The sequence below is a fragment of the Cottoperca gobio genome, chromosome 3, assembly GCF_900634415.1.
Source record: "Cottoperca gobio chromosome 3, fCotGob3.1, whole genome shotgun sequence".
NCBI lineage: Eukaryota > Metazoa > Chordata > Actinopteri > Perciformes > Bovichtidae > Cottoperca > Cottoperca gobio.
In genome coordinates, this window is record NC_041357.1 from 4214780 (window position 1) to 4241290 (window position 26511).

The 26511-nt window shown below is 42.8% G+C and overlaps 1 protein-coding gene across 2 annotated transcripts in view; it reads right to left on the bottom strand.

Annotated features, from left to right (window-relative positions):
• Positions 1-7000: 7000 nt before the first annotated feature.
• Positions 7001-26511, bottom strand: part of znf536 (zinc finger protein 536) — a 226943-nt gene continuing 207432 nt past the window's right edge. For both annotated transcript variants that reach the window (XM_029460697.1, XM_029460688.1), the window contains exon 8: positions 7001-7638. In XM_029460697.1, coding sequence (XP_029316557.1) covers positions 7481-7638 — 158 coding nt within the window. In that variant the 3' untranslated portion in view covers positions 7001-7480. The remainder of the gene's footprint in view (positions 7639-26511) is intronic.

Below are 26511 nucleotides of genomic sequence, written 5' to 3' on the forward strand. Positions count from 1 at the left end.
ACTTGCAAAACATTTGACGTGAGCATTTATTACTTTTGAAATGTATCTATGGTATCCATTACAAATGGGACTCTTTATACTGCAGCTCTGCACGGCAAATCTTTATTTTTTACATCTGAAATATTTAAAAGATGAGTCTAAGTTTTCAAGTGTAGAATTTGAATGTCAACTAAATATAGGGAAACAAAGTTAAAAGTACACTATGAACATTTAATGTTAGCTAGGTCTGGTCATCATTGGTAAATTGTGTTAGTTCCAGTCAGCCCCTTTTTGAAGAGGTTGATGTAAAATATATGTTTATTTGAAAAGTTTATACTTGTTATTGTTGCTTGAGTCCCAAATATCTCCTCCTATGACCCACAGTAAGATTAAATTCCATAAATTCCCTTTTAATAGTCGGGATGAGGGTTTGATCCCTGGCTCCTCTTATACATTCTTTATGTTGTTGTGTACTTAAACAACACACTGACCCTCAATGCTCTTGATGCTTCTGTATGGGAAAAAGCACCTATCCGTATGAATGTAAAGTAAGATTTTAGATGTCGTCCTAGAACTTTCTGTTTTGCAGTAATTGAGGTAGCGTGCCCCCTCAAGTGCTAGTTTTGTGCACCTACGGGGCTCCAAAATGTAAAATATTGTCAATAAGACCAACCCTGCTGTGAGACTTGCCTGCTCAGTTTATTACAAATTAAATTCAGCCTTTCCAGGTGTGGCTGATTACCTGATTCTGTCCAGCTGTCTGATTACCAGCTGAGCCACTCACCCCAGCAGGTGGTGCCGTGACCACATCCCACTGCCACATACCTCCACCGCCCGACACAGGCCTTGGCTCCGCTGGCCACAAGCCAACTCACGGACTAAACCGTCTGTAATAGCCGGCTAGCCCGATAAATCTCCTGACCTCTTTTTTCATCTTGGGCACCGGCTGCAGCACCCGGTCCATGAGCTTCTGGAAGGTGGCTGGGGCTCCAAATAACCTAAATGGAAGCGTCACAAATTGGTACAATCCATAAGGAGTGGAGAATGTCGTTGTTTCCTTCGACTCTGGAGACAGGGGAATCTGCCAGTAGCCCTTGGTTAAATCCAGTGTTGTGTAAAAATGTGTCCAGCCGATCCAGGAGTTTGTCGAACCGGGGCATTGAGTAGGCATCGAATTTGGACACCTCATTCATCCTGCGATAGTCCACACAGAACCGCACTGAACCATCGGGCTTGAGCACAAGCATGACGGGCCAGTCGCTGTTGGACTCTTCTATTACACCCATCTCCAGCATGGCCCACGGTAGAACCTGTCCCTAATCACCGTAAAATCGGGGTGAGTCAGTGCGGCGTTTGGGTGTAGTGGGGAGCCATCCACACTCACTACCTGCTTGAAAGCATGACGGAGGGTCTCGTTCCGAGACAGCTTGAGGGGAAAGTCCTCCATCAGACGTAACGGTGGGGACGGGGGATCCTTAGCACAGCCTTCCCCGCTAGCTTATCAAACCCCAGCCAATTGGTTCCCAGGATCAGGGGGTGCGTAAGGTGAGTACTAACTTAAATCTATGCTTTTTCTCCTTAAATTAAATTGTAAGGGTCACCACTGGATACTCGTGAATAACCCCATGCACACACCTTACCCTCACCCATGATGCCTACAGCTACACCCAGGGTCGAACCAAGCGCTGGTGGATCATGGTCTGAGTACAACCAGAGTCACACAGAGCCTGGTGGATACCCCCCTATATATATCCTCTGTGACCTGTGAACATGATCATCCAAGACCAGACAATGACGTCGGGAGTGGCCGGGCTGCCTGCACCGCCAGCAAACCTGCCCTAGCGTCTGTGGAGCTCTCTGTTCTGCTGGGTGACCAGACATGTAGGCTGGGTCCTGTGTAGAAACAAAAGAAAACTGGGAGTTAGCTGGGGAAGGTGGCTGCGCCGGTGGTGGAAGTGGGTCTAGGGGAGGGCGGCGCAGGGCAGGGGCCAGCGGGCACCAGGAACTTCCTCCTTGGGGCTGGGAGAGGCCAGCCAGCTGGAGGAGTCTCTCAAACTACTTCGGACAGAGAGAGATGGACATCCGCGAGTACGACGGCGATGTTGAGACTGGCCTGTTGGTGGCACTGGACCCAGTTTGCTCCAGCGCCACCTGTGTGACAACAACCCTGGCAGGCTGTGTGCGGCCTGTGGGGGAAGCAGCCACACCGCCCACCACAGTGTCCTCAAATATGTCCAGGAATGCCTTTGGATCATCCTCTACAGTCATCTTCTGAAGGGCAATTGACAGCGGCCGGGCTCCAGGGCTCCCTGGTGGATGGGTGCTACAGCAGCTCCTGCAAGAGTGCAAGATCCTCCCGCTGGTCCTCCCTCCTGCATAGTGGTCAGACGCCGGAGGACGTGCAGACATCCAGTAGGCTCTGTGAAGTCCCCTCTTCTGTCATGTGTCCCTGTTCAGGCGTCAATTGTGAGACTTCCCTGCTCACACACAGGAAAAACGACAGGGGAGGAGGGATGGGAAAAAAACTAACAGTTTATTACAAATTAAATTCAGCTGTTCAAGGTCTTCACGGTACAGCCACGGGCCAGCCTTGCTTCGCTTCCAAGATTGCATGACATCAGCTATGTTCAGTTGGATATGTGGCCATCAGCCACATATCGTCGTACTAGCGTCAACGCTAGTACCCAGGCTACTGCAAGACCATAACCAGGTTACCAGCATGCTTATATTGTGTTGCTGATGACCAGATTCTGTCCAGATGTCTGATCCCCAGCTAGAGATTGGCACACATTTGTTAACCTCTTGGAACTGAGTAATAGATCTCTATAGCTGGAATGAGATGGAAAGCACAATAGGAACATAGCATCAAGTATTACCAAGTTCAGGTTCAAATTTCAGAACAAAACCACAAAAACACAACATATTAGACAGGTTTTTCTAAGAGTAACACCAGGCATATCCAAGCTGAGCAATTCGGAGATATTATAATATTTATTAATAAAATATTATTTGTATTGTTCATAAATAACTATTATATACCCATATTCCCTGTCAGTAGTAATGACACAGAGTAAGTGAAGTATAAACACATTTTTGTGTTTTTTTTGTATTTTCTTCTGAACTTAAATAACATTTGTAAAAAATAACCCAAATAGGGTATCAACATTCTCAGCATTTCATTGACTACATGATAAGCCAGTCATCGGGAGTCAAGTTGACACTAATTGGCTATTGAATGCTGTAGATAAGGCATGGAAGCTCCAATTGGCTCAAATGAGGTATCAATCTAACTCTTAGAGGCCGTTCTCCATTTTGGATTCAGACGCACAGCGCTGCATTTACCGGAATAAAGTTTATACCGAGTATAAACGGAAATCACACACATCGATCAGCTGATTTCAGATATTGCAACAGCTGTTTATGGGCTTTTATCGATGTGACGATGTTAACGATGTTTTTTTGGGATTACTACTGATTACAATATTATTATGAAGCTTCATAGGTGAGTTGGCTCAAAGTTATGATTTTGATTTTGAGTTTGCTTGCTCGTTTGAGGAGCTGATTGTACTTGCTGTTGTGATTGTGATCTCAAAATCTAAATAGACGAGATTCTAAGCTTTCTAAAAAGGTATGGCATGCGGACCACATCCTGCATGGTGGACTGTACACAACACACTGCAACATAAAACTCCTGCTGGGCCCGCGGACGGGCCGTCCACACGGTAAGAGTTTAAAAGTTGAAATATTTGAAATTAACAAAAACATTCTTCTTGAGAGCTTGGGTGCTTCTTGCGTCTTGATAAGCAGAGTTGGACTGCTGGCCGGGCGGTTGGAACATCGATTTTTTTGAAAAGACATTCATGGTCCCCAGGAATGAACCCCTGACTTCTCCTCCAGCACCATTGACATTTCTAACATGCAAACCTAAGAGAGTGAACATGGTGAGCATTCCCTGCTAAATATCAGCATGTTAGCATTGCTATTGTGAGCATGTTAGCATGCCAACACTAGCATTGAACTCAAAGCACCCCTGTGCCTAAATATAATATCAAAGAGCTCCTGGTGTGGCTATTAACTTGTTTTTAGTGTTCTCTGCACCACCATTTATTTTTAGTGCTCTTTTGATTTTAGATCTAAGTGTAGTGACTGAGTGAATAAGCCCCAGCATTTACAAGCAAATATCTTTCTGAATCGTCATTCATCCTTTTTATGGGCAATATTCTAGATACATTTTAAGACACAAATGATCACTTTGATTCGAGTGAAACATTTCGGTACTTGGTGTCAGCCGTCTTTCCGCAGTCAGAATGGTTCATCTTCTTCAGTGGAGTGTTGGACCTCAATGGTGTGAAAGGAACGAGACACAAACACGTTGCATCCCAGAGGTAGAGGTTTTATCTTGTCGCTTCAAAGTACATCAGAACTTCTAAACCGCAGAAAGAGTAAACAGTCCATGTTTGATACACCACTTTAATGAAATATTTTGTCTTCTGTCAAACAGATGTGCAGTAATAAATAATGACCGATGATATGTGTCTTTTAAATATAAAGTTATATAAGCTTACAGTTTGCAACAAAACCTCTCTCCTCACTTCTCCTCCCATTGGCTATATAAATCTTATTCAGTTAGGAATGTGGACAGTATTTGGACTAGGATTGTATACTACAGAATCCATTTGCAGGCTGAAAGACATGGGGCATGGTTTTATTTTTTAATATATTGTTTAGTCTTCTTCTAGCACCAGTGATTATAATTGAGCAAACTGCATGTGCTACTTTCATAGGAAGCTTGACGGAGATCAAACAGCATGGGGACAATAGGATGGATTATTTTGGGATTACAGCAAGGGGGGGGCGTATCATTCTCAGGGATGGACAAAGAGTACAAGTCACAGAGGAATCACAACAAATGGCACTATCCAGTGTCGAAACAAAAAATGATTGCCTCATCTGAACAAGATGGTGAAACTGTATTGACCCACATGCTTTAACAAGATGGAAAAACCTGGCTGCCAAAAAATGGAATTTGTACTTTTTTAAAAACTTTTTCCCCTATTGCATTTTTGCTAATATACGGTAATGTTCAGAACGCATGTTCGGAACATGTATACACACATCTAGAAAAGCAAGCTATAGCCACCAATAACACAGTAGTGTGTTGAAACATACAGACCCTACACACTCAGTTGTAAGGCAGTGACAGACAGAACTACCAAAAAGTTGCAAATAAAAGTATTTTATATACTCCAAATACTGTATTTTTCTCTGTGGCCAAAAAGTTAAAATTGTACTGACACAATTTAAACCACAATTACAGCAGAATATTGACCTTACTCTATTACTCTTTTCTTGTCTTTCTTTTTACCCCTCTACACTTACACTCTCCTTCTTTCCCTTCTTTCTTTTTCCCCTTCATCTCTCCATGCGCACAGTAGGATTGTATTTCTTACCCTGTGTGTGTGTGTGTGTGTGTGTGTGTGTGTGTGTGTGTGTGTGTGTGCATGAATGCATTGTGTCAGACTGTAAACTCCTTTAGGCAGAGCTGTGGCCCTGGGGTTTTAAGAGTTTAGCCCTCCCCACCACTGTCTGTGTGTTTGTGCGGGAAGATATTGACTTTTTTTTAAGTCCGGATCATTTCTCTTTATCAGAAAAACATTAATAACCCTCAGCATCCAACCCCCCACCACCAATACTGACACAACACAAAGTGCCATACTTTCTTATTCTCCTCGTCCAGTCGTAACCAACAGCTGCCGGCACAACTAAGTACAATCAAAGTTGTTACTTTTGTTTTGCCCTTAAAGCAATGTAGCTTGATTTTACAAGATCAAAACATTCTGTTTTCAATGTTTGCTATTGCTTTTTCCCTATCAGCAATAAATCACTTATGGTTAAAGAATAAAACACTACCTATACAAAGAAAAAGAATGCCTCCTTTGACAATAAAAAACACCTTAATATAATATTTTTTTCATAGAAAAGGTAGTTTAATTAGAGACATAAAGCAGGTGAATGATTATCTAATTGTGTATCATGTCCCCCACTGTGTAACAACTTTTAAAAGAGCTTATCAGTGGAGGAGATGAATCCTGTTTTTTGTGTGAATAGATTTTAGCGGGATGTCACACACCTTTTTATATGTACAGAACGCAGCTTGTTTGATCTGATCTTTCCTACTTAAGCACATGTAGAAATATCCCCCTAGCTTGGTCCAAGTACTTGCCAAAGTACTAAACTGTCATCCGTCATTATAAAGTAGCCTAGGCTAAAACACAATCAGCTAAAACTCCCCGTCCTTCTCTGATGGGGAGCCAGTAAGGGGACCTTGGAACATTGAATTGCCAAAAGCAGAGCAGAACAAGCCTTAACGTCGGCTAATGGATGCTTAAATACACTCCTTATTGATTTGTGTTGTGTTTTCTAGGTCATTCTAACGGGATTGGGCTTGTAATAGAGAGAGTGTGAGTGAAGAGAGAGAGGTGACTTGAGGGTCTCCGGCCAGCTGATGGAACTCAACTTGACCCCCTGGCGTACTGTACAGAGTCAGGTTACCACTGTAGGACTCTGTGTGTGTTATTGAATTGATTTCCTCTGCGATGACAGCTCCAGTCAGGCTGGCACCAATGCACCCCCTCCCTTTCCCCTCTATCCCTGACATGCACGCCACCATCGTCGCCACTGACCCTACAACACACACACACACACACACACACACACACATATACAGTGCTCATCACTCACACAAGGAAAATGGCAGCCAATGGTGTTATGTTCTGGGGTGGTGGTGGTGTGCATTCAAAAGCCCACTGCCTCCTCAATCTTCCCTACAGTAACTGTTCTGCTCAATCGTTTACACGGATCATTTTTCTGATAAAAGCATTATTTTTGGAGAAAAGTCTCTCTAATGATTTTTCTCTGGCTTCCCTCTTGCTTCAGAGCCTCTTTCCTTCGTGATGTGTCTAAAAACGGCAATTTCATTAAGCTTTTAACTCTTTCTTCCTTCTTGCACATACTGTAATCCACTGTGCTTGGTTAAAAAACAGAAATGCTCAATCACTACATCACAAATACATAGATTATAATGTGTTCTTATTTCTTAGTAATATGTTCACTAACTTCCAATAGCACAAATGGAGTAGGTTACTTTGTGTTTATAACATAGGAAGTTCTATTCACAGCACTGTCCGCCGCTACTTGTGATGATCTCATTGTCTTGTCGTTTGTTTGGTCAGGGTCTGCTGGAAATGAGTCTTATAGGGACCAACATTAGTGTGCATCAGGGGGAGTGTTTGTCTGATTCAAATCTATGGCATTTCAGATAATGCATTGTCTGACATAGACCTCCCCCCTGGATGTTATTAACCAACCCAGCTCATGGCGGTTTCACTCCTGGTGACGAGACGTGGCCTCCCCTGCAAACGACATAATGTTACTCTCATGGCTTCCATCTGTCATTGGTTGATTTAGATGTAACACCAGCAACTGCATCATCAGCGTTCTTCTACGGGATGTCGGACTCAGGACGAGAGCGCTTAAAGCGTCGGTCGGGATACTGAGTGTTGTCGAATGGCATGCGGTGAACGCAGAGAACGTGAGTCTTCAGGTTGCCCTTCTGTGATGCACCGTAGGGGCAGTAACTGCACTGGAATGGTCTCTGGCCTGGAGAGAGAAACAGAACAAGAGAATATTGTAACCATTTTAAGCTAAAGCAGTAGGTTTGTTAGAGGTCCCCATGTCACTATAATATAATTTGCAAGAGATTGACCCCTATTAGATGATGTGTATGAGGGATTTTTCCAATCAGAGGCTCTTCTCTAACCATAGGAAGTCTGTATGTACAGTGTTGGCAGAAAGAAACCCAACGAACATCCTTCCACATTGGCGCCACTGATTCAATAGTTTGGGGGGCTAATGTGTTTTAGTGTTACAGGATGAAGTAAGAACATCTGAGAAGCACTGATCCAAATCAAAATCTTCACACCATCATATTTATAGCGAATACGAGTTAAGGGCACTGGTATCTAACTAATGCTGACAATTTATATTATATACTATAGGTTTTATAATTAGTAATTGTACTATTATGAGTTGCAGTAACAGTTAGATGTTACATTCCTTGTATAAAAAAAAGCATATTGGTGTTACAGTGCATCAGCAGTCCTTGGACTGTTTCAGTTACTCTGATTTAAACAACACTGGAGTTTTCTGCTTGAAATCTGCATCGTTTACAACTATAATTACTTACTTTCAGTCTTCTTCTTTCCTGCATTTTGTTGGCACATTGCTACTTTTCTTGGGTTTTTAATGCTACCTGTCGATCAGTGGCACAAGATACAAACAGAGAAACAGAATCTGCTTATGAACTCCAGAGGGTAACTTTTAGTTTCAAAGGGCTGATGTCAGTGTTGACACTGCTATTCGGGGCTCTTCTAAAAGAAGATACGTGACAGTATGACTTTTCATTGACGTCCTGTGTAATTAAATCCTCTGTTGAAATCAGTAAATGAATGACACGTCATTGTAGAACCCGTTGATATTTTTTTATAGCTGTGGTCTTTGGGGAACCCAAAACCATAATTGTTGACATAGCATTTTTAAAACAGGCTGGCTGATATTAAATCCAAACATCCACCTGTAGGCTGAGTCTATGTTTCCATAGAGGGAAGTTATTATATACTCCTGATCCCTGTTGTGGCCTATAAATAAGTGAACTTTAATGTTTTGTATTTATTGTACATTCATATAATAGTCCATTCCACATTAGTTGGCAAAATACATACAGATAACCATTCACACTTAAAACTACAGGCAATATATTTTATTAATGTATCAAACCTGAATGCTGTTGGAATGCGTAGACATGGGGAGAACATGCAAATTCCACACAAAAAGGCACCAGCCAAGTCTTCTTACTGCTAAGAACCACTAAGCATCCTCGCTGCCCCTCCATCATATCAACAGTGTATTACATGACTGACTGATATTCAATAAGAAGCCTGATATATTGGCCTGTAACCCTAACTTGAGCCTCCACCCTTCTGGCCCCAATGCGACTTCTCCAGCCTTCAGGCTTCCGCTGGGCCTTATGAGGGTAGTTTAACAACATGAAAGATAAGACTGAGAAACAGAGAATCGGAGAAGAGGGTAAAATTGAGGACAAAGAGGAGAGGGAAAGTGATTTTCTCATCTGCACCACCCCAGCAGCACTGCCGAGCTCCTTATTGAAACAAATACATCCTCAAAACATTACCCAACACTTAATACTTGCCTCACTTTGTGCAGTCAGAGAGCTCCCACAAATTCATCTGAACTAAACTTTTGCAGCACCCTGAGTCGATATGCATCTTTTGAAGAGCCTGCATACATCTCGTCCCCTGAACACAATAACAGAGTGGAACGAGGCGAGGTATTTTTCTCTATCTCCCCCCTTGCCGTAGCTCCAGCACAGAATGTTCTCCCTAGATTGAATCTGATCATCACTGCAGCAAACACAATGGCCCTTAATAGCACCAGCCGTTTGTTTGAGGGATGCCGATTACACCGCCATCATAACCCACTTCACTTAGCTCACTCACTCACAGACAGACAGAGAGGACAAAACAAAGTGGAGAGGGAGGAAGGAAGAGGGAGGGGCAGAATGTAGGGAGAGAGTTTGAGCCCTCTCTGGTACTTTAGGTTATTAATAACAGTACATTTGCCGTTACCCTCGTTTTCTTTTTTCTTTTTCTTTTTTCTTTATCTCTTATTCAATTTGAGTTGCTCTAAATCAAATTAACATATGGGGTTTAAAAGAGGCGCGGGGATAGGTGCAGGGAATATCAATAGGTAAAAGGCCAGGAATTAAAGAGGAAACAATCTATTTGAAGCACTCAAGGGCATACACATGGGGTTAGCAGGAGTGAGTGCACAGTCTACTTATATTGCATAAAGACGGACACATGCGAGCTAAAGTATACACACAGACAGGCTTGATTCGAGGATGCAGCTACTTTGTGTTTGGCAATCTGACACAGGATTTGGAGCCTCTCCGGCTTTCCGATATTACATTGTTTGCTCTGGAGCCACACAAAGGGGATTGCTACAAGTTTGGAGGCTTTGGATGTTCCAGTTGTCTGAATTTCCAGATAAGCTAGTCGGCGGCACACAATGAAGGGTCCCTTTTATTTGTGTGCAGTTTAATTTCACACTCTCTTACATTACGTTAAGTCCGAGAGGCAGAATATCTCATCCCATTTTACACTTAAGGAGAGCGAGTTATGCCCCCAAACAACTCAACTTGTTCTTTCTTTTCCCCCTGTCCCTGCTTACTTGCTGTTTGTCTCCATGGACTTTAAAAATAAATACAAATCAAGTTCGGTTTTATCTCCGGGGAGATGTTTAGGTAAAAAGCGAGAGATTGGGGTTTGAATTGCATGGCTTGAAAAAAGTTTGGATAGGATGTATAAACTTGAGTTTGTGTCGAGATTGAATTTGACTTCCGCAGAGCAACTTAGAGACACACAGGCTGTATGCTGTTATGGATAAAAAATTCACACCCACACACACGCATAGGCATTCAACAATACACATGCCCAGCTACTGTGGGCCAAAGTTACCATCTTTAATCCATGTCCTCTGTTCTGTGCCAGTAACTAGAACAGCACAGTCCATTTGATCTCTGTCACACTTCTCTTGATCACTCACATTACTCACAACTAGTTTAAAGCTGTATGTGTTACTCAATGAGTGCTATATTGATTTGAATACCAGTTTCAGCATTTAAAATCTGGTTTTCTGTTCTATAGTATATCACACAATTATGATTCAGCTTGTATCCACTTGTGCCCAACTGGCACAAAATAAGACATGCATTTAATGAATAAAAGAGTAGCCAAACAGCATCTTGTTCCATGTTTACATACTAACAATTGGCAAAAGTAAATAAATATATATATATATATATATAAAAATGTCACCTGGACTCCACTTTTATTTAAAACAAGAACAACACTTTTAATGAATATTTCCATAAATTAAACTGACGTGCCATAGTTTGTTAAATAGAACCATCTGAGATGCCATCATTGGAAACTGTTTTGAAAAGGTCAGGCACTTTCAAAAAAATACCTTGAGGTGATTGGATGAACATCCTGGCAAATCAAACTCACCTAATTACTCACCAATTAAGAAATTCTCTCCAGTTCTGATATTACTGATACTAAGGGCTACTTGTTTGATACAAACTTCCTGAATAACATAGTTGCACGGTTCACCTTTAATGATAATATCATTAATGATAATAGTCATAATAATATTCATATATGTGAAGAGACTGTCTGATCACATGTTAATGTTAATTATTCCTCAAAATGATTATTAATAATGATTTATGGTAGGAAACACAGATATATTTAAACATGCAACGTTATGTTTTTATATTCTCAATCTATTTTAACATTTGAAAGTCAGAGTTATCACATCTCTGATATGTAAATATCTTTATTGACAGTTTTGAATGAATGAGCACATTTGTAGCATTTTGTTCAAAATCACACCAGTTATATTTTAGTACAAAGTACCACTTCTGTAACATTTTATAGGAAATCATTAACTGTCACATCTTCAAATCATATCCTGTTTGTACAAACCACTAACTTTGTAACATCGGAACCTTTCTTCTCGTCTTATAACAGTGTTTTCAATAACATCATTGCACCTTTCAAGACCTCTCCGTCCAAAAAGGCTTTCTTATACTTTATTTAAAATGTGCAGCTCTAAATTAAGCTTCTGTTGCTTTCTGTGACTTGTTCACCGGCCTCGTGAAAAGAGACTGCTGCTGTCCAAAGCTGCCTTTAACCTTTGGCTTGTTCTGCCCGCAATGCTGCAGCTGGGTAGTTAGTTAGTTAGTTAGTTAACATGGCAGCTTTTGTGACACGTGTCGAAGTGTCTCCACAATGTGCTGCTTTGCCGTCGCCCTGCAATTGAGACATAGCCTACACACTTTTCTTTCAGTGCTGTAAATCATAATTCTTTCTCCCAATCATTGTGAAAATATATATATATATTTTGCTTTTCTGCCATGCACAAAACGCACCTAGCGTCCCATCGTAGCTGCTCCCGCTAGCTTGTCTCAGCGAAAAGGGAAATGGAGATTTAGCTTGCACGTGGAATTGAACTCTGACCCCTGACAGGTTCATATATATATAAAACATTTTTGTTTTTTAAATTCTATATTCAATATTGTCATTTTAAAATAAAGAATAATTCAAGTGTTATTGATTTAAAAAAACAACAGCTAAACAATTAAATACATTTTTTAGACGGAGCTTTGTGGTGACTAGTGCAATTTTTAGAACATGCTCTGTGGGCAACTAACGTAGTCCCTACGGGCGACCAAGTGCCCGCGGGGCACCACGTTGGCTACCCCTGATCTACACTAACCTCTTTAGGAGCCGCCATTGTTGTTTTAAACTGCCTCACACACACCCAAACCACGCCCAATGTAGCTGCCAGTAGCTCCTCGCGCTGATTGAGAGTTCAACATCCTGACAGCCTGGGGGAAGAAGCTAATTCTGAGTCTGGTTGAGCTCGACCAGAGGCTGCGGAACCTTCTCCCTGAAGGCAGGAGGCTGAAGAGGTATTTGGAGGGATGGGAGTGGTCACGCACAATGCTGAGTGCTTTGCGGGTGAGTCGGGTGTTGAAAATATCCTGGAGTGTCCGGAGTGAGGTACCAATAATCCTTTCAGCAGTGTTCACTACACGCTGCAGGGTCTTGCAGTTGGAGGCGGAAACACATAGTGATGCAGCTGCTGAGGATGGTTTTGATGGTGCTTCGGTAGAAAGAGTTCAGGATGGGTATTGAGGCCCCTGCTCCCTTAAGTTTGCAGATGAAGTAGAGGTGTTGCTGGGCTTTCTTGGAGAGTGAGGTGGTGTTTCTCTAGGAGAGGTCCTCAGTGATGTTCATCCCCAGGAATTTGGTGCTGCCTACCTGCTCCACAGCAGCACCATTGATGGTTAGTGGGTGGGGGTGTTGGTTCTCCTGAAGTCGATAACAGTTTCCTTTGTTTTCCCCATGTTGAGGAAAAGATTGTTATCTTTGCACCATGTGGCCAGCTGGTTCACCTCCTTCCTGTAATTTGTCTCATCGTTGTTGCTGATGAGACCCACTATAGTTGTATCATCTGCAAACTTGACGATGTGGTTAGAGATGTAGGTGGGTGTGCAGTAGTGGGTCAGCAGGGTTAAGAGCAGGGGCAGAGCACACATCCTTGGGGGGGGCCCGTACTCAGGGTGACGTTGTCTGATGTGTTGTTGCTGACCTGTACAGATTGCGGTCTTGCAGTGAGGAAATCCAGCAGCCAGTTACAGGGGTCTGAGGCCCAGGTTTGTTAGTTTACAAACTAGCTGCTGGGGGATGATGGTGTTAAATACTGAGCTGAAGTCTATGAACAGCATCCTAACATATGAGTCTTTTGTCTCTAAGTGGGTGAGGGCCGGGTGAAAAGCAGAGGAGATTGCCATCCACACTAACTCCCTCCCTATGGTTTGTGATTTGTAGTAAATTTACAGTAGCCCTTTCTTCACTCGAAAAAACCTTTCCACAAACATAATCTCGGAAACAACAACATTTTCTTCAAGACATCTTTGGTAAAACAAATAAGTAATATAATTTCTAGTGGACAGTTTTAACTGCTGCATCTTACATTCCAAGTTACTTTTTTAAAGTGTCCCATGCATCCGTGTAGCAATTATGCCTAACGTTTTGAATTGTTGAACCCAATGTTTTGGGTCGATAACAATATAGTGTTATATCATCCATGAATAGAGATAAATTGTTAACTGTGTTGTGAATTTGAATTGGGGCAGATCATGGCTTGCTCTAATTTGTCTGGATAGAACCTCAATGGCTAAATTGAAGAGATAAGGTGAACAGGAACAACCCTGGGGAACGCCTCTCTGAAGATGAAAGGACTGTGAAATCTCACCGTTAGTAATAATTGATGCTTAAGGGTGGGCATAGATAATACCAATCCAGTTAATAAACTCTTTACCAAAGATAAAATGTTTTAAAGTGGACAACATAAACTTCAATTCAATGTAATCAAAAGCCTTTTCAGCATCTAAGGCAATTACCACAGATGGTATGGCATGGTTATAATACACAATGTTGAGAAGGCGGCGTAAATTGAAGTGTAAGTGTCGGCCCGGGACAAAACCCGTTTGATCAGAATGTATTATGTTAGCTATGTATTTGCATAGTCTATTTGCCAACACTTTACTCAATATATTCATTTCCATTTGCAGGAGCAATATTGGAAGGTATGATGACATTTCCAACGAGTCTCTATCCTTTTTCAAAATTAGAGCAATGTTTGCCTTATAAAGCGAGTGGGGTAGCTCAGATGTTTTTTTATGGTTAAACATGTGCAAAAGCAATTGGGCAAGACTAGGTAAATATGTTTTATAGAATTAAATAACGAACCTGCAGGCCTTTATTATTTGGGAATTGAGATATAGCGGATTTTAATCTCGTTATATCAGTATCCATCACCTTGCTGCTGCGTCTTCGTCTTAAGTAGGGAGCTTTAGTTTAGGTTTATGATCTGTGTTTTTATATTTGGACTGTTTGATTGATCTCAACTGGATCTGTTATAGATTGACCTTTTCTGTCTCTTATTATATGAATGGCACGAACGGCCTGTGAGTGACACAGCTGCCTTGCAAGTAGTCTGTGGGGCTTGTCCCGAAGCTCAAAATATTTTTGTTGTGTTTTAGCAAGCAGTGAGCCAACTCTTTGTGAGAGGATGGTATTATATTCATGTTTTAACTTTGTGGTCAACTCAAGGGTGACATCGACAGGATTGTTCTTAAACAAAAGATTTTGGTTTGAGAGGTTACTTTCTATATCTTTGAGTCTACTACTCTCCCTTTTCCTTTTATTCGAGACAAAGGCTATTATATGACCTCTGATGACAGCCTTCAGAGATTCCCATAAAATCGAGTCATTGACATCGCCGGTATCATTCTCTGTAATAAAGTGAGAAATTTGTTCTTGCAGGTAGTTAGTGAACTGTTCATCATCTAAACATGTGGGATCAAAGCTCCACTGGTGACTACCAGCTCGAAACTCCCCAATTTTCAGTTCTATGGACAGTATTGAGTGATCTGATATTATAATGGGGTAGTATGTAACAGTTTTGACATCCATCCATCCATCGTCTATCGCTTATCCGGGGTCGGGTCGCGGGAGCAGCAGCTCCAATAAGGAACCCCAATCTTCCCTTCTCCGGGCCACATCCTGCAGCGCCAACTGGGGGATCCTGAGGCATTCCCAGGCCAGTGAGGAGATATAATCACTCCACTGAGTCCTGGGTCTTCCCCGGGGTCTCCTCCCAACTGGACGTGCATGGAACACCTCCCTTGGGAGGCGCCCAGGTTGCATCCTTACTAGATGCCCGAACCACCTCAACTGGCTCCTTTCAACGTAAAGGAGCAGCAGCTCTACTCCGAGTCTCTCACTAATGGCTGAGCTTCTCACCCTATCTCTAAGGGAGACGCCAGCCACCCGTCTGAGAAAACCCATTTGGCCAATTGTACACGTGATCTCGTTCTTTCGGTCATGACCCAGCCTTCATGACCATAGGTGAGGGTAGGAACGAAGAACGACCGGTAGATTGAGAGCTTTGCCTTCTGGCTCAGCTCTCTTTTCGTCATAACGGTGCGGTAAAACGACTGCAGTACCGCCCCCGCTCTTCCGATTCTCTGCCCAATCTCTCGCTCCATCATCCCCTCACTTGCGAACAGGATTGGTGATAAAGCGCAGCCCTGGCAGAGGCCAACATTCACTGGGAATGAGTCCGACTTACTGCCGAGTATCCGGACACAACTCTCGCTTTGGGCGTACAGGGATTGGATGGCCCTCAAAAGGGACCCCCTCACCCCATACTCCCGCAGCACCTCCCACAGTATCACCCAGGAGACCCGGTCAAACGCCTTTTCCAGATACACAAAACACATGTAGACCAGATGGGCATACTCCCAGGCCCCCTCCAGGATCCTTGCGAGAGTGAAGACTTGGTCCGTTGTTCCACGACCAGGACGGAATCCGCATTGTTAATCTACAATCAGAGGTTCGACTATCGGCCGAACCCTCCTTTCCAGTACCTTGAAGTAGACTTTACCAGTGAGGCTTAGAAGTGTGATACCCCTGTAGTTGGCACACACTCTCTGGTCCCTCATTTTTAAATAGGGGAACCACCCCGGTCTGCCAACCCCTAGGCACTGTCCCAGACTTCCACGCAATGTTAACGAGGCGTGTCAACCAAGACAGCCCCTCAACACCCAAAGCCTCCAGCATTTCTGGAGGGATCTCATCAACCCCTGCGGCTTTGCCACTGTGGAGTTGTTTGACTACCTCAGTGACTTCCATCAGGGAAATTGACGATGATCCCCCATCAGCTTCCAGTTCTGCCTCTACCATAGAGGGCGTGTTAGTCGGATTCAGGAGTTCCTCAAAGTGCTCCTTCCACCGCCCGATAACCTTCTCAGTCAAAGTCAGCAGGATCCCACCATAGCTGAACACAGCTTGGATGGTTCCTCGCTTCCCCCTCCTGAGGTGCCCGATGGTTTTCCAGAAGCACCTTGGTGCCGACCGAAAGTCCTTCTCCGAACTTCTCCCACACCCGTTGCTTTGCCTCTGACACGCCGGAGGCTGCCGCCCTTCTAGTCCTTCGGTACCCTGCAACTGTTTCCGGAGTCCTCCCGGACACATAACCCGGAAGGACTCCTTCTTCAGTCGAACGGCTCTCCTGACCACCGGGATCCACAACGGTGTTCGAGGGTTACCGCCCCTTGAGGCACCTAAGACCTTGAAACCACAGCTCATCACTGCAGCTTCAGCAATAGAGGTTTTGAACATCGCCCACTCAGGTTCAATGCCCCCAACCTCCACAGAGATGTCTGAAAAGCTCCGCCGGAGATGTGAGTTGAAGATCCCCAGGACAGGGGATTCCTTCAGACGTTCCCAGTTCACCCGCACTACCCGTTTGGGTTTACCAGGTCTGTCCAGAGTCTTCCCCCACAGATGGTGATCAGTCGACAGCTCCGCCCCTCTCTTCACCCGAGTGTCCAAAACATGCGGCCTCAGATCAGATGATATGATCACAAAATCGATCATTGACCTTTGGCCTAGGGTGCTCTGGTACCACGTGCACTTATGAGCATCCTTATGTTCGAACATGGTGTTTGTTATGGCCATTCCATGACTAGCACAGAAGTCCAACAACAAACGACCGTTCGGGTTTAGATCAGGGAGGCCGTTCCTCCCAATCACGCCTCTCCAGGTGTCTCCATCGTTTCCCACGTGTGCGTTGAAGTCTCCCACCAAGACTACGGAGTCCCCTACTGGAGCACCGTGCAGGGCTCCATTCAGGGCTCCGTGGCAAACCCGGCCACCAGGCGCTCGCTGTCGGGCCCTCCCTCTGGGCCTGGCTCCAGACGGGGGCCCTGGGCTTCCTCCAGACAGGGTCTCTACTTTCCTTTCCCTTTTTTTCATGAAGTCGTTTTGAACCATTCTTAGTCTGGCCCCTCGCCTGAGACCAATTTGCCTTGAGAGACCCTACCAGGAGCACTAGGTTCCAGACAACACAGCTCTCAGGTTCATAGGGACACACAAACCTCGCCAACACGATAAGGTTATGGTTCCCAGAGAGTTTTGACAGATGATAACAATTTAGAATCTAGCAAGAAATTGTTCATACGCAAGTAAGACTTGAAGAAATAGTAATCTCTTTCAGTAGGACATGTACATGTGTGTCTCCAAATGTCTACTAAATTTAGGTTGTCTATCAATGTATTCAGATGCGCGCTGGACTTGGATTGTTGGAGGGATTTCGAAGACTTTGTATCTGAGATGTTAAGAATCCCCTCTTTTTTCAGAAGGTCTTTAATGGTTGTTGAAATTTGGGGCATTTAGGTTCACAACTGTCATTGGTACAGAATCTAAAGCACTTGCTACTATAAGAAACCTACCATTGGGATTGCTGATTGTAGAGGAGTTGGTCTACTCAGCTGACTTTGAGTCTCCCCTTAGCATTATGCTTAATCAGCGTTTCCTGTAAAAACATTATAAAGAGAGACAAATACTTTGGCTCTCTTGATAACATCAAATCAAATAAAATTCGAATCGAATTTATTTGTATAGCCCAATATCACAAATTATACATTTGTCTCAATGTGCTTTACAGACTGTACAGGTTACAACACCCTCTGTCCTTAGACCCTCGCATCGCACAAGGAAAAACTTCCTAAAAGTAACCCCATAATTAAAGGGGGAAAGATGGAAGAAATCTCAGGGAGAGCAACTGAGGAGGGATCCCTCTCCCAGAAACGTATGCCGTCCAAAGTCCAAATGCGTCCAACTTTTCATTGGATCAGATCGGTAAAGTGAACGTATATAGATACGCATGTCTAACCTATTGAGTAGTATCACTTATTTATACAAAATGTATCAGACGAATACCCAACAAATACATAACGTATACAAAAAAATATATTTTTTTGTCTTGCGCATTCACCACTGTTTTGCTCCCGCACACACACCTAAAGTCAGAGACAGAGTGGAGGAAAGGAGAGGAGTGGAGTGAGCATTTATTTTTGTACAGGTAGATCACTTGGACCTGGTCATTTCAAAAGTAGCTCACAAGCCCAAGAAGTGTGGGCACCCCTGTTCTAGCGCATCCTTGCACTGATCACTAATGAGCGGTTATGGATGAAACGTTGATATTGGCCGTTCTGGGTGGCCGTGGATGGCGTGAATGACATTAGTTCGCCCGGTGCTACTCATGAGAGTCTGGTTGGGAGCTACCTTGTTAGCGCGTTGATCTCTTCTGTTGATGGCAAATCCCTCTTAGGTTGTTCCTAGGGACGACGGAACGATGAGACAAACTTACGGGCTTCCTGGAGTGTGAATAGCCGTTTCTTGCCGTCATTCTCGGTTATGGCAAACAATCAGGCTGGGGAGTGAAGAGCAGGTTAAAGCCAAGGTTATATAACGCCCTCATGACGACAGACCGCTGCTCCTGTACATGGGGGCTGTAGTCTTCATAGATCTGGATTGGGGTGCCTCGGTATTGAAGTTTTCCCAAATTCTTTTGGGATTCACAGATCACCAGATCTCGGGTCTAGAAACTTATGAAAACAGATGACAACTGATCTAGGTCTCTCCCCAGGGTTTGGCTTGGAAGAGAGGACACGATCTGCATGGTGTAATTTCTAAGGGGATGACATCACCTGCTCACCCAGGAATTCGAAGAGGAGTATTAACTTGGTGGGCCAAGGGCCATCGATAGACTCAGGTAAGCCTATGATGCGGACAATATTTCTGCGGCTCCGGCACTCTAGGTCCATAGCCTTAGCCATTAGCTTAGTGTTGTTGTTAGCGAAGGCAGAGCAGGTCGCCTCCAAGGCCTCAAAGCAATCCCTATCTACATTGGTGTTTGATTCTAGGCATTGAATTTGCTGTTCTCGCTCCTCCATTTTAGAGTGAATTGTCTCCAGCTTTGTCTCAAGAATTGATAATACAGATATACATTTGGATGACAGGGCTGCTTTGTGTCCCTCCAGCATAGTAGCTAGGGTGTCCACATCTTTTTTAACATCATCATTTCTTAGATTTGTGTTGGATTTCAAAGCTTTTTTTTGTCATCAGTCGGTTTTACAGGTTTACTGTTAGATTGATATGAATAGTATGATGAAAGTTGGGCTAAATAAGTTGAGTGCGGATTGTGTACGTCTACTCCATGTCCGCCGTGACCGGAAGTCTGAACAGCCTTTTTGATCTTTTTCTGGATGTTGAATGGCTCTTGATCAATGAACTTGATTCAAAGTTCACATTTAGGCCTTCATTAAGCTGAATGAATCTCTAAATAATGTGAGTTTAGATCCTCCTCACCATATATAGTATGTTTTCCAAAGGTCAAGAATAAACATCCATGTACAGATCCATACATGTAACTTAAGCCTTATACCGCTTTCTATAATTTACATACTCTGGTCAGCACAGTTGAATATGTTTTTTGCCAGTGGTTGTTTATGCTGGCTTTTTGAAATCCTTGTTGTTTCTAATTACTCTGCTCTCCTTCTGTTTTTCTCTAATGACTGTAGAAGACATTTGTAAATGGATATTGCAGCATACAAACATCCATCTAGCTAGGATGAAATGCAGCTGATTGTCATTCTGAGTTCATTTTCATGCTTATCAGAAATAACAGAAACAAATAAAATACATTTTGGGAATTGATTTCTTAATTCTTGTGCAGAAAATTGAACTCTGAAGATTAGTTTTCTTCAGATTTGTCACTAAAACCATATAGATGTTAACGTACTATATCACTGAGAGGATACTAGGATACTCTACAAAACGAGCCAACTATGTAGATCAGGGGTGGCCAACCCGCGGCTCTCGAGTTGCATGCGGCTCTTTGACAGTTTCATGCGGCTCTTCAGTTCATATCGAATTTTATTTGTGAGTGTGTGTGTGTATGTGTATGTGTGCTGTCAGTATGAGAGCATGACAGTGCATCTAATTTTGATGTGGCCCAAGAGCCAATCACAAAAATGCCTGCGATGCAGTGAACCAATCACCTTCGAGGGGGGAAAAACCTATCGTAGAGTAAACACTATCTGACCATCTGAGTTCGATCCTAAAATTGCAGGGAAAAAATGCACAGCTAAGCGAAAATATGAAGACCAACATAGGACGTTTTTAGTAGAGTGGGAGAGTTCATATTCATATAAAAATACTGCCTGACCTAGTGCAAAGTGTATTTGCATTTGTTAACAAACTAAAACTGTTTAAAACACTTCTTCAAAAGGGAGAATTAGTGCATTTTCTCTCTCTGCTAAAAGCAAGCGGACAAGCCGAAATGCAACATTGGTTGAAACTGCACGTAAACTTTGCGACCCGGTTCCATGATCTACAGCTGAAAAGGTCACAAATTACGTTACTCGTCGACCCTTTTAATGCTGAGACGGACTGTTTGAAAGCTCCGCTAGTTCATACCTGTCAACATTGGAATTTCAAAATAATGGAATTTCTTTTGCCGGGCTCTCCAACAGCTCTCAGCCACCAATGTAAACGTAAACACATAAGGGACATTCAGGAAATACATGTTTATTTAAAGTATGTATTACTTGTACAGACATGTTTATAAGATTTATGTATTTTATTTGATGAGTTATTATCATCAATTTATTTGATGATTGATGAGTTGTATGGCTTTTGTTTCCCCGACAAGGACTTCCTTGCGATGGCAGAGTCGGGAAACATGTCCGCTACACTGCGACTGAAATCATTGCAGGAGCTGAAGGCTACATTATTTTTTAGCGCAAAGCATCGACATCTTTCCCTCAGCTTTGGTCACTTGGTTTGCCTCCGAAACAGTTCTTGTCGCAAATGAAGTCATTGACAGTGGATGTTTTTGTGCCTCTTGGCTTGCTTGTGCTTGGACGATTTTTCATGCTGGTGAACATCCCTTATTCCGTCGTGTGTGATGCTAATATCTGAATGGCACACTTTACAAAAAGCACGAGTTTGCCCGACTCTACTTTTATTAAATAAGGGAAGGTCTCCTCCCATTTGTGAGGCACTTACATAAAGTTTTAACTTGTTTGGTAGGTACAACTGCGTCTCCACCTATCTCCCGTTCACTGTGACTCTCATCCATATGTTTTCGTCTTCTTCTGTGTTATTGTTCCTGTTTTCTTCTTCTGTGTGTTTACTGGCGGATAACGTTTTTCTGCTAAAGTTAAACATAATGCTGCCACCTGCTTTACCGGAGGCCACAAAAATACGGGATAATCCAGGGAAAAACGGGAGGATTGACAGGTATGCGCTGGACACGGACGAGGCAGTGGCCCAGTTGGAATACTGGTAGGATAGGTTTAATTCAATTTCTGTCAATATTATGGTGTGTGACATTTACAATAAATCTGTCTGAGCAGAGCTATGTGTGTCTGTCTGTGTGAGCGTGTGTGTGTCTTTGGTAGGGAGAGTCTTTGAGTGTGTGTGTGTGTGTGTGTATGTGTGTGTGTACAGTTTTAGATTTTAATGTTGTCTATGTGTGAGAGAGAGGGGAGGAAGAGAGTGAGGGAGCACAGAGAAAGGCTGAGAACAAAAGCGAGAAGGGGGGGGGGGGGGGGGGGGGGGTGCGCATCTGTGACTGTGTGTGATGTGACTCTTTGCAGTAACATAGTAACATTTTTGGCTCTTAACCTCTGACTGGTTGGCCACCCCTGATGTAGACGATGGTTTAACACTTTGTCACTGGCTTAAAATGCACCAAATCTTGTTGAACCATTCTTTCGAACCTTGAAATTTCAGTCGATCTGGAGTAAATAAAATAAGATTCAGTAAGAATGTTGCTACAGCTACTGTATATAGCCTCATTTATGTATTTTCTGACACCAGTGGTATCACTGAGCTCACTCTGGCACCACACCAGTCAGTGAGCAAGAAAAAAATCCGACGCCATCTTTGATGGACCGTTTGAGATGTTTGTGTTATTTTCCCAATGGGAAGAAGTTTTATAGCATTATCAACATTCTATACATAAGGAAACTAATGAACCCCTGAATGAGTGAAATGTCCGGATTCCATGAAACATCACAAACGCAGCCCAGTACCCCCGGAAGTTCCGATGATAAAGGTTGATTATGGTTGGTAAAGAGATGCATAGATAGAGAAATAAGGAGGGTGGGGAGAGTGAGAGAGAGAGAGAGGAGAAACAGTGGTCTTGCTTTCATTAGTGCGGCATTATCTAAGCCTGTTAATTAACCCCCTAAGGCCCTCTGCATCGAGATCAGAGGAAACGGGGGAAGAGGAAGTGAAGAAGTGAAGAGGAGGGCAGGAGGAGAGGATTCAGTGTGTGTGTGTGTGTGTGTGTGTGTGGGGGGGGGGGGGGGGGGGGGGGGTAATTGATGTATTACACTACTGCCACAAATATGCCCATGTTTCACCTGCCACACATGCACACCCCCACCCATTTCCTCACTCACCCCCTTAGCCTGCTGTAATTATCTTATCTCTACCCATAAACACACACATACACACACACATATACAAACCTCAAACACACACACACACACACACACACACACACACACACACACACACAAACACACACACTTGCACACTCTACTGGAGGTAAAATGAGAATGGACCTCTCGATCTCTCGTCTACAATCCCTCAAGGTCTTGCTCCTTTCTTGTTCTTCTGTTGTCTGTCTTTTTTATCCTGTCCTTTCTTTCTCTCTTATTTGCATTTTTTGTATTCCACAGTTATGTGACAATAATTTCACAATCATGTAGCTTTCAAAATGAAATACAATTGTTTACTAGTTACTAGTGTTATTTTTAGCTTTCCCTTGCATATATTTTGTATAGTTTGTAAATCGTTATTCTCCAGCTTATATAGTTTCCCCTCTTTTTGTTTATTATTTGATTTGAGTGACAGTGAGAAGGTATTGCATTGAAGTTATAATTTACCTAAACTGTGTTTCTATTGAACGGTTTGTGTCCATATGTGAAAAATACAGCACAGCTCTTGGCAAAGTGTTATCTCGCCTGTGTCTTATGAAAAGAGCTATCTTAAGACGGCAACAGATGGCAGCGCTGGCATCAAATGGCATTTAAGGACGGCAGCTTTTGGTTTGATGCCAGCACGCTGCTACTGATCTTTATGTGCCTCTGTACATGTGCATGTGTGTGGCAGTGTGTTTCTGTGTGCATATGTGCACATTAATGTATGCTTTCACAGTGTTCTATTAGTGCATTCATGCTACTGCAGTGTGTGTTCAGGTAAAGAGTAGAAAAGGGAGAAAGCTGAGGAAACGTGTGTCTCAGTGTGTGTGTGTGTGTGTGTGTGTGTGTGTGTGTGTGTGTGTGTGTGTGTGTGTGTGTGTGTGTGTACATGTGTGTATTAGTGCATGAGGGAATTGTTTTGTGTTTTAAATTACCACCAACATTTATCAGGTTACTGTATGTATACAAAAGACACACAAATGCATTTGTGTGTCCATACTGTATGTTTGTCAGCACGATGCACACATAAAACTAAGTGTAGAAATGTATAAAGGAAGTACAAGTTTGTGACTATTTTAAGGAAGCTATTAGTGTGAAAAGACAAAGAGAAGATACAGACAGTTTGTAGGCAGAGAGACAGAGACACACAGAAGGTGTGAGCAATTAAATGTGCTAAACCATCTGTCCAATAACCTGCATTTATGCTGTAGCTCCCAGATTACTCAGCAAACTGCAGCAACACCCTCTCGCACACAAACACACACACACACACACACACACACACACACACACACACACACACACACACACACACACACACACATACACACATGGATACCATCACATCTTCACTCTAAAAACAATTTTGAAAACATACTTCCTCTGTTTGTAGATCTGTTTATATCACAAAAATAGCTTTATTCTGATTTACTCCCAGATTTATAAACTGTACTTTTTAAATCTTTGCTGCTTGTTTTCTGCTGTCATGAGTCACTTTGAGTTAGAGAAAACTGTTGATAGAACAACATGATAATAGTTGAAATAAAAAAGAATACGGGGAAAAAACGTAAAGACAAAGCTAATGACAAAAACATGAGAAGCTCTTTTTAGACATTTTACATGTAGTTTTGAGACTAACTTCACATTGTGCACATTGACAGTAGATGGAGATTGATAAAGTATAAGGCTTCAATATTTGATGAGTAGGTGAAAATAATGCATGTGCAACACAACCACAACTCTGGTGAAAATGAATGACAAGCTTCCCATCCAGACTTTGTCGCTCTTCATACTACGTCACCTGACTTCCTTATAGGCAGTCCTGCACGTCCTGGCTCAAGATTACGTGGGTTATTTAAAAGTCATATATTTTGCAGGTTTAAGTATAAAGTTAAGAGATGACGTTTGCAGTAAATTGTGTCTGGTATCGGTTGACAGCTCAGCTTTATTTGTTTGTATTCTTGTAATGTAACCGTATTTGTTTGTCTCTAAACAATCAGGCCCAGGGTTTGGCTGATGTACATTTGAAAAAAGTACAAGAGAGTGCTTCATGTTAAAGACTTTGTAAATGTGGCCAGCATGACTGCATAGGTTTGTGTCCATATATTTCTTTATAATATATATATATATATATATGATTCCTTTTTAAATCTCCTCCCACAGCCCATACCCCCCTCCAAAAATAAATACATTTACATTACTTCAAACAGCCTGAAGGGAATGTATCCTTCTCTAGATTCCCTCTTATGAATTAAGAACATTTCCCTCAACGAACTGGAGTGTTGATCGAAAATTGGCCTGAAGTTTGGGGAATAGCGATTTGGTCTGTTTCCTAGCTTAACTAGAGAAAACCAACACGCAAATAACACCAGGGGAGGCACTTAAGAAAAGGAGAGGAACTGTGGGGGGAGAGGGAAAGGAGCTCTTTCAGCATCAAAGACAGCTAAAACGTCCACACCAGGGATTAGGTCCCATGTTAAATACTGAACTAGATTATTAATTGCTGTACCAGTAGGACCTGTTAATAAGAAGCCAAAATAGCAGCTCCTTCCTTTCTGTCTTCATCTCTTGTTCTATTTTCACTTTTTATGGCTCTTTACTGGAGTCTACTGCTGTTCCTTTTCATGCTTTATTTCATAAATAAAGGATATGAAATAAAATGAAGAAAAGCACTTGTGCTCAAAGTTTCTGTTACCTTCACTTTATTCACTCTTCTGTTGTAACTGACATGCTTTAGATCTCACTTAAAAGATGTAAAAAGTCCTGTTAGCAGGCCATTTGGCCATGTCCGTCGCTCATGTAATAATGCCGCCGTTGCGCAACATGTCGCCTAATTAGTGACGCCTCACAAAGAAGATAACGGGGCACACGCTGACGTTACAAGCCAAGCCAAGTTTTCAGTGCTGCCGTGTAGACCGGGAAAACTAACATGCATACATACATACATTAAAAAATACCCATATCCGTGTGAACAGGGCCTCATATTGCCTGGTATTCACATATTCACCCTCTCACTCACTCATTCACATAAAACTAGTGAATAATTTTAAAAGAAAATATAAGTAAGTCTCATCACTCATTCATTCATTTATTGTTATCAGTCAAACATCCATTTCTGGTAGTGTGTTGTATATTTGTGTGTGTGTGTGTGTGTGTGTGTGTGTGGTGTGTGTGTGTGTGTGTGTGTGTGTGTGTGTGTGTGTGTGTGTGTGTGTGCAGGCCAGACGCCCAGCTTCACCTTATTTTTCTCAGTCAGAGTCCCTGCTGAACTGAGGGAGGCACAATTTGCTGCTGACCTGTCACTGTACACAGATAATGGATGCCCAACTGCTTTAGTGGGTGTGTGTGTGTGCGTGTGTGTGTGTGTGTGTGTCGGCTGTCATCCATGTCTCTCAGCAATAAAGAGGGGGGAAAAAAAGAAAAGAAATGGAGGGCAGAGGGGGTTGATAGATATGCCGGCCACCTGCTTCTCA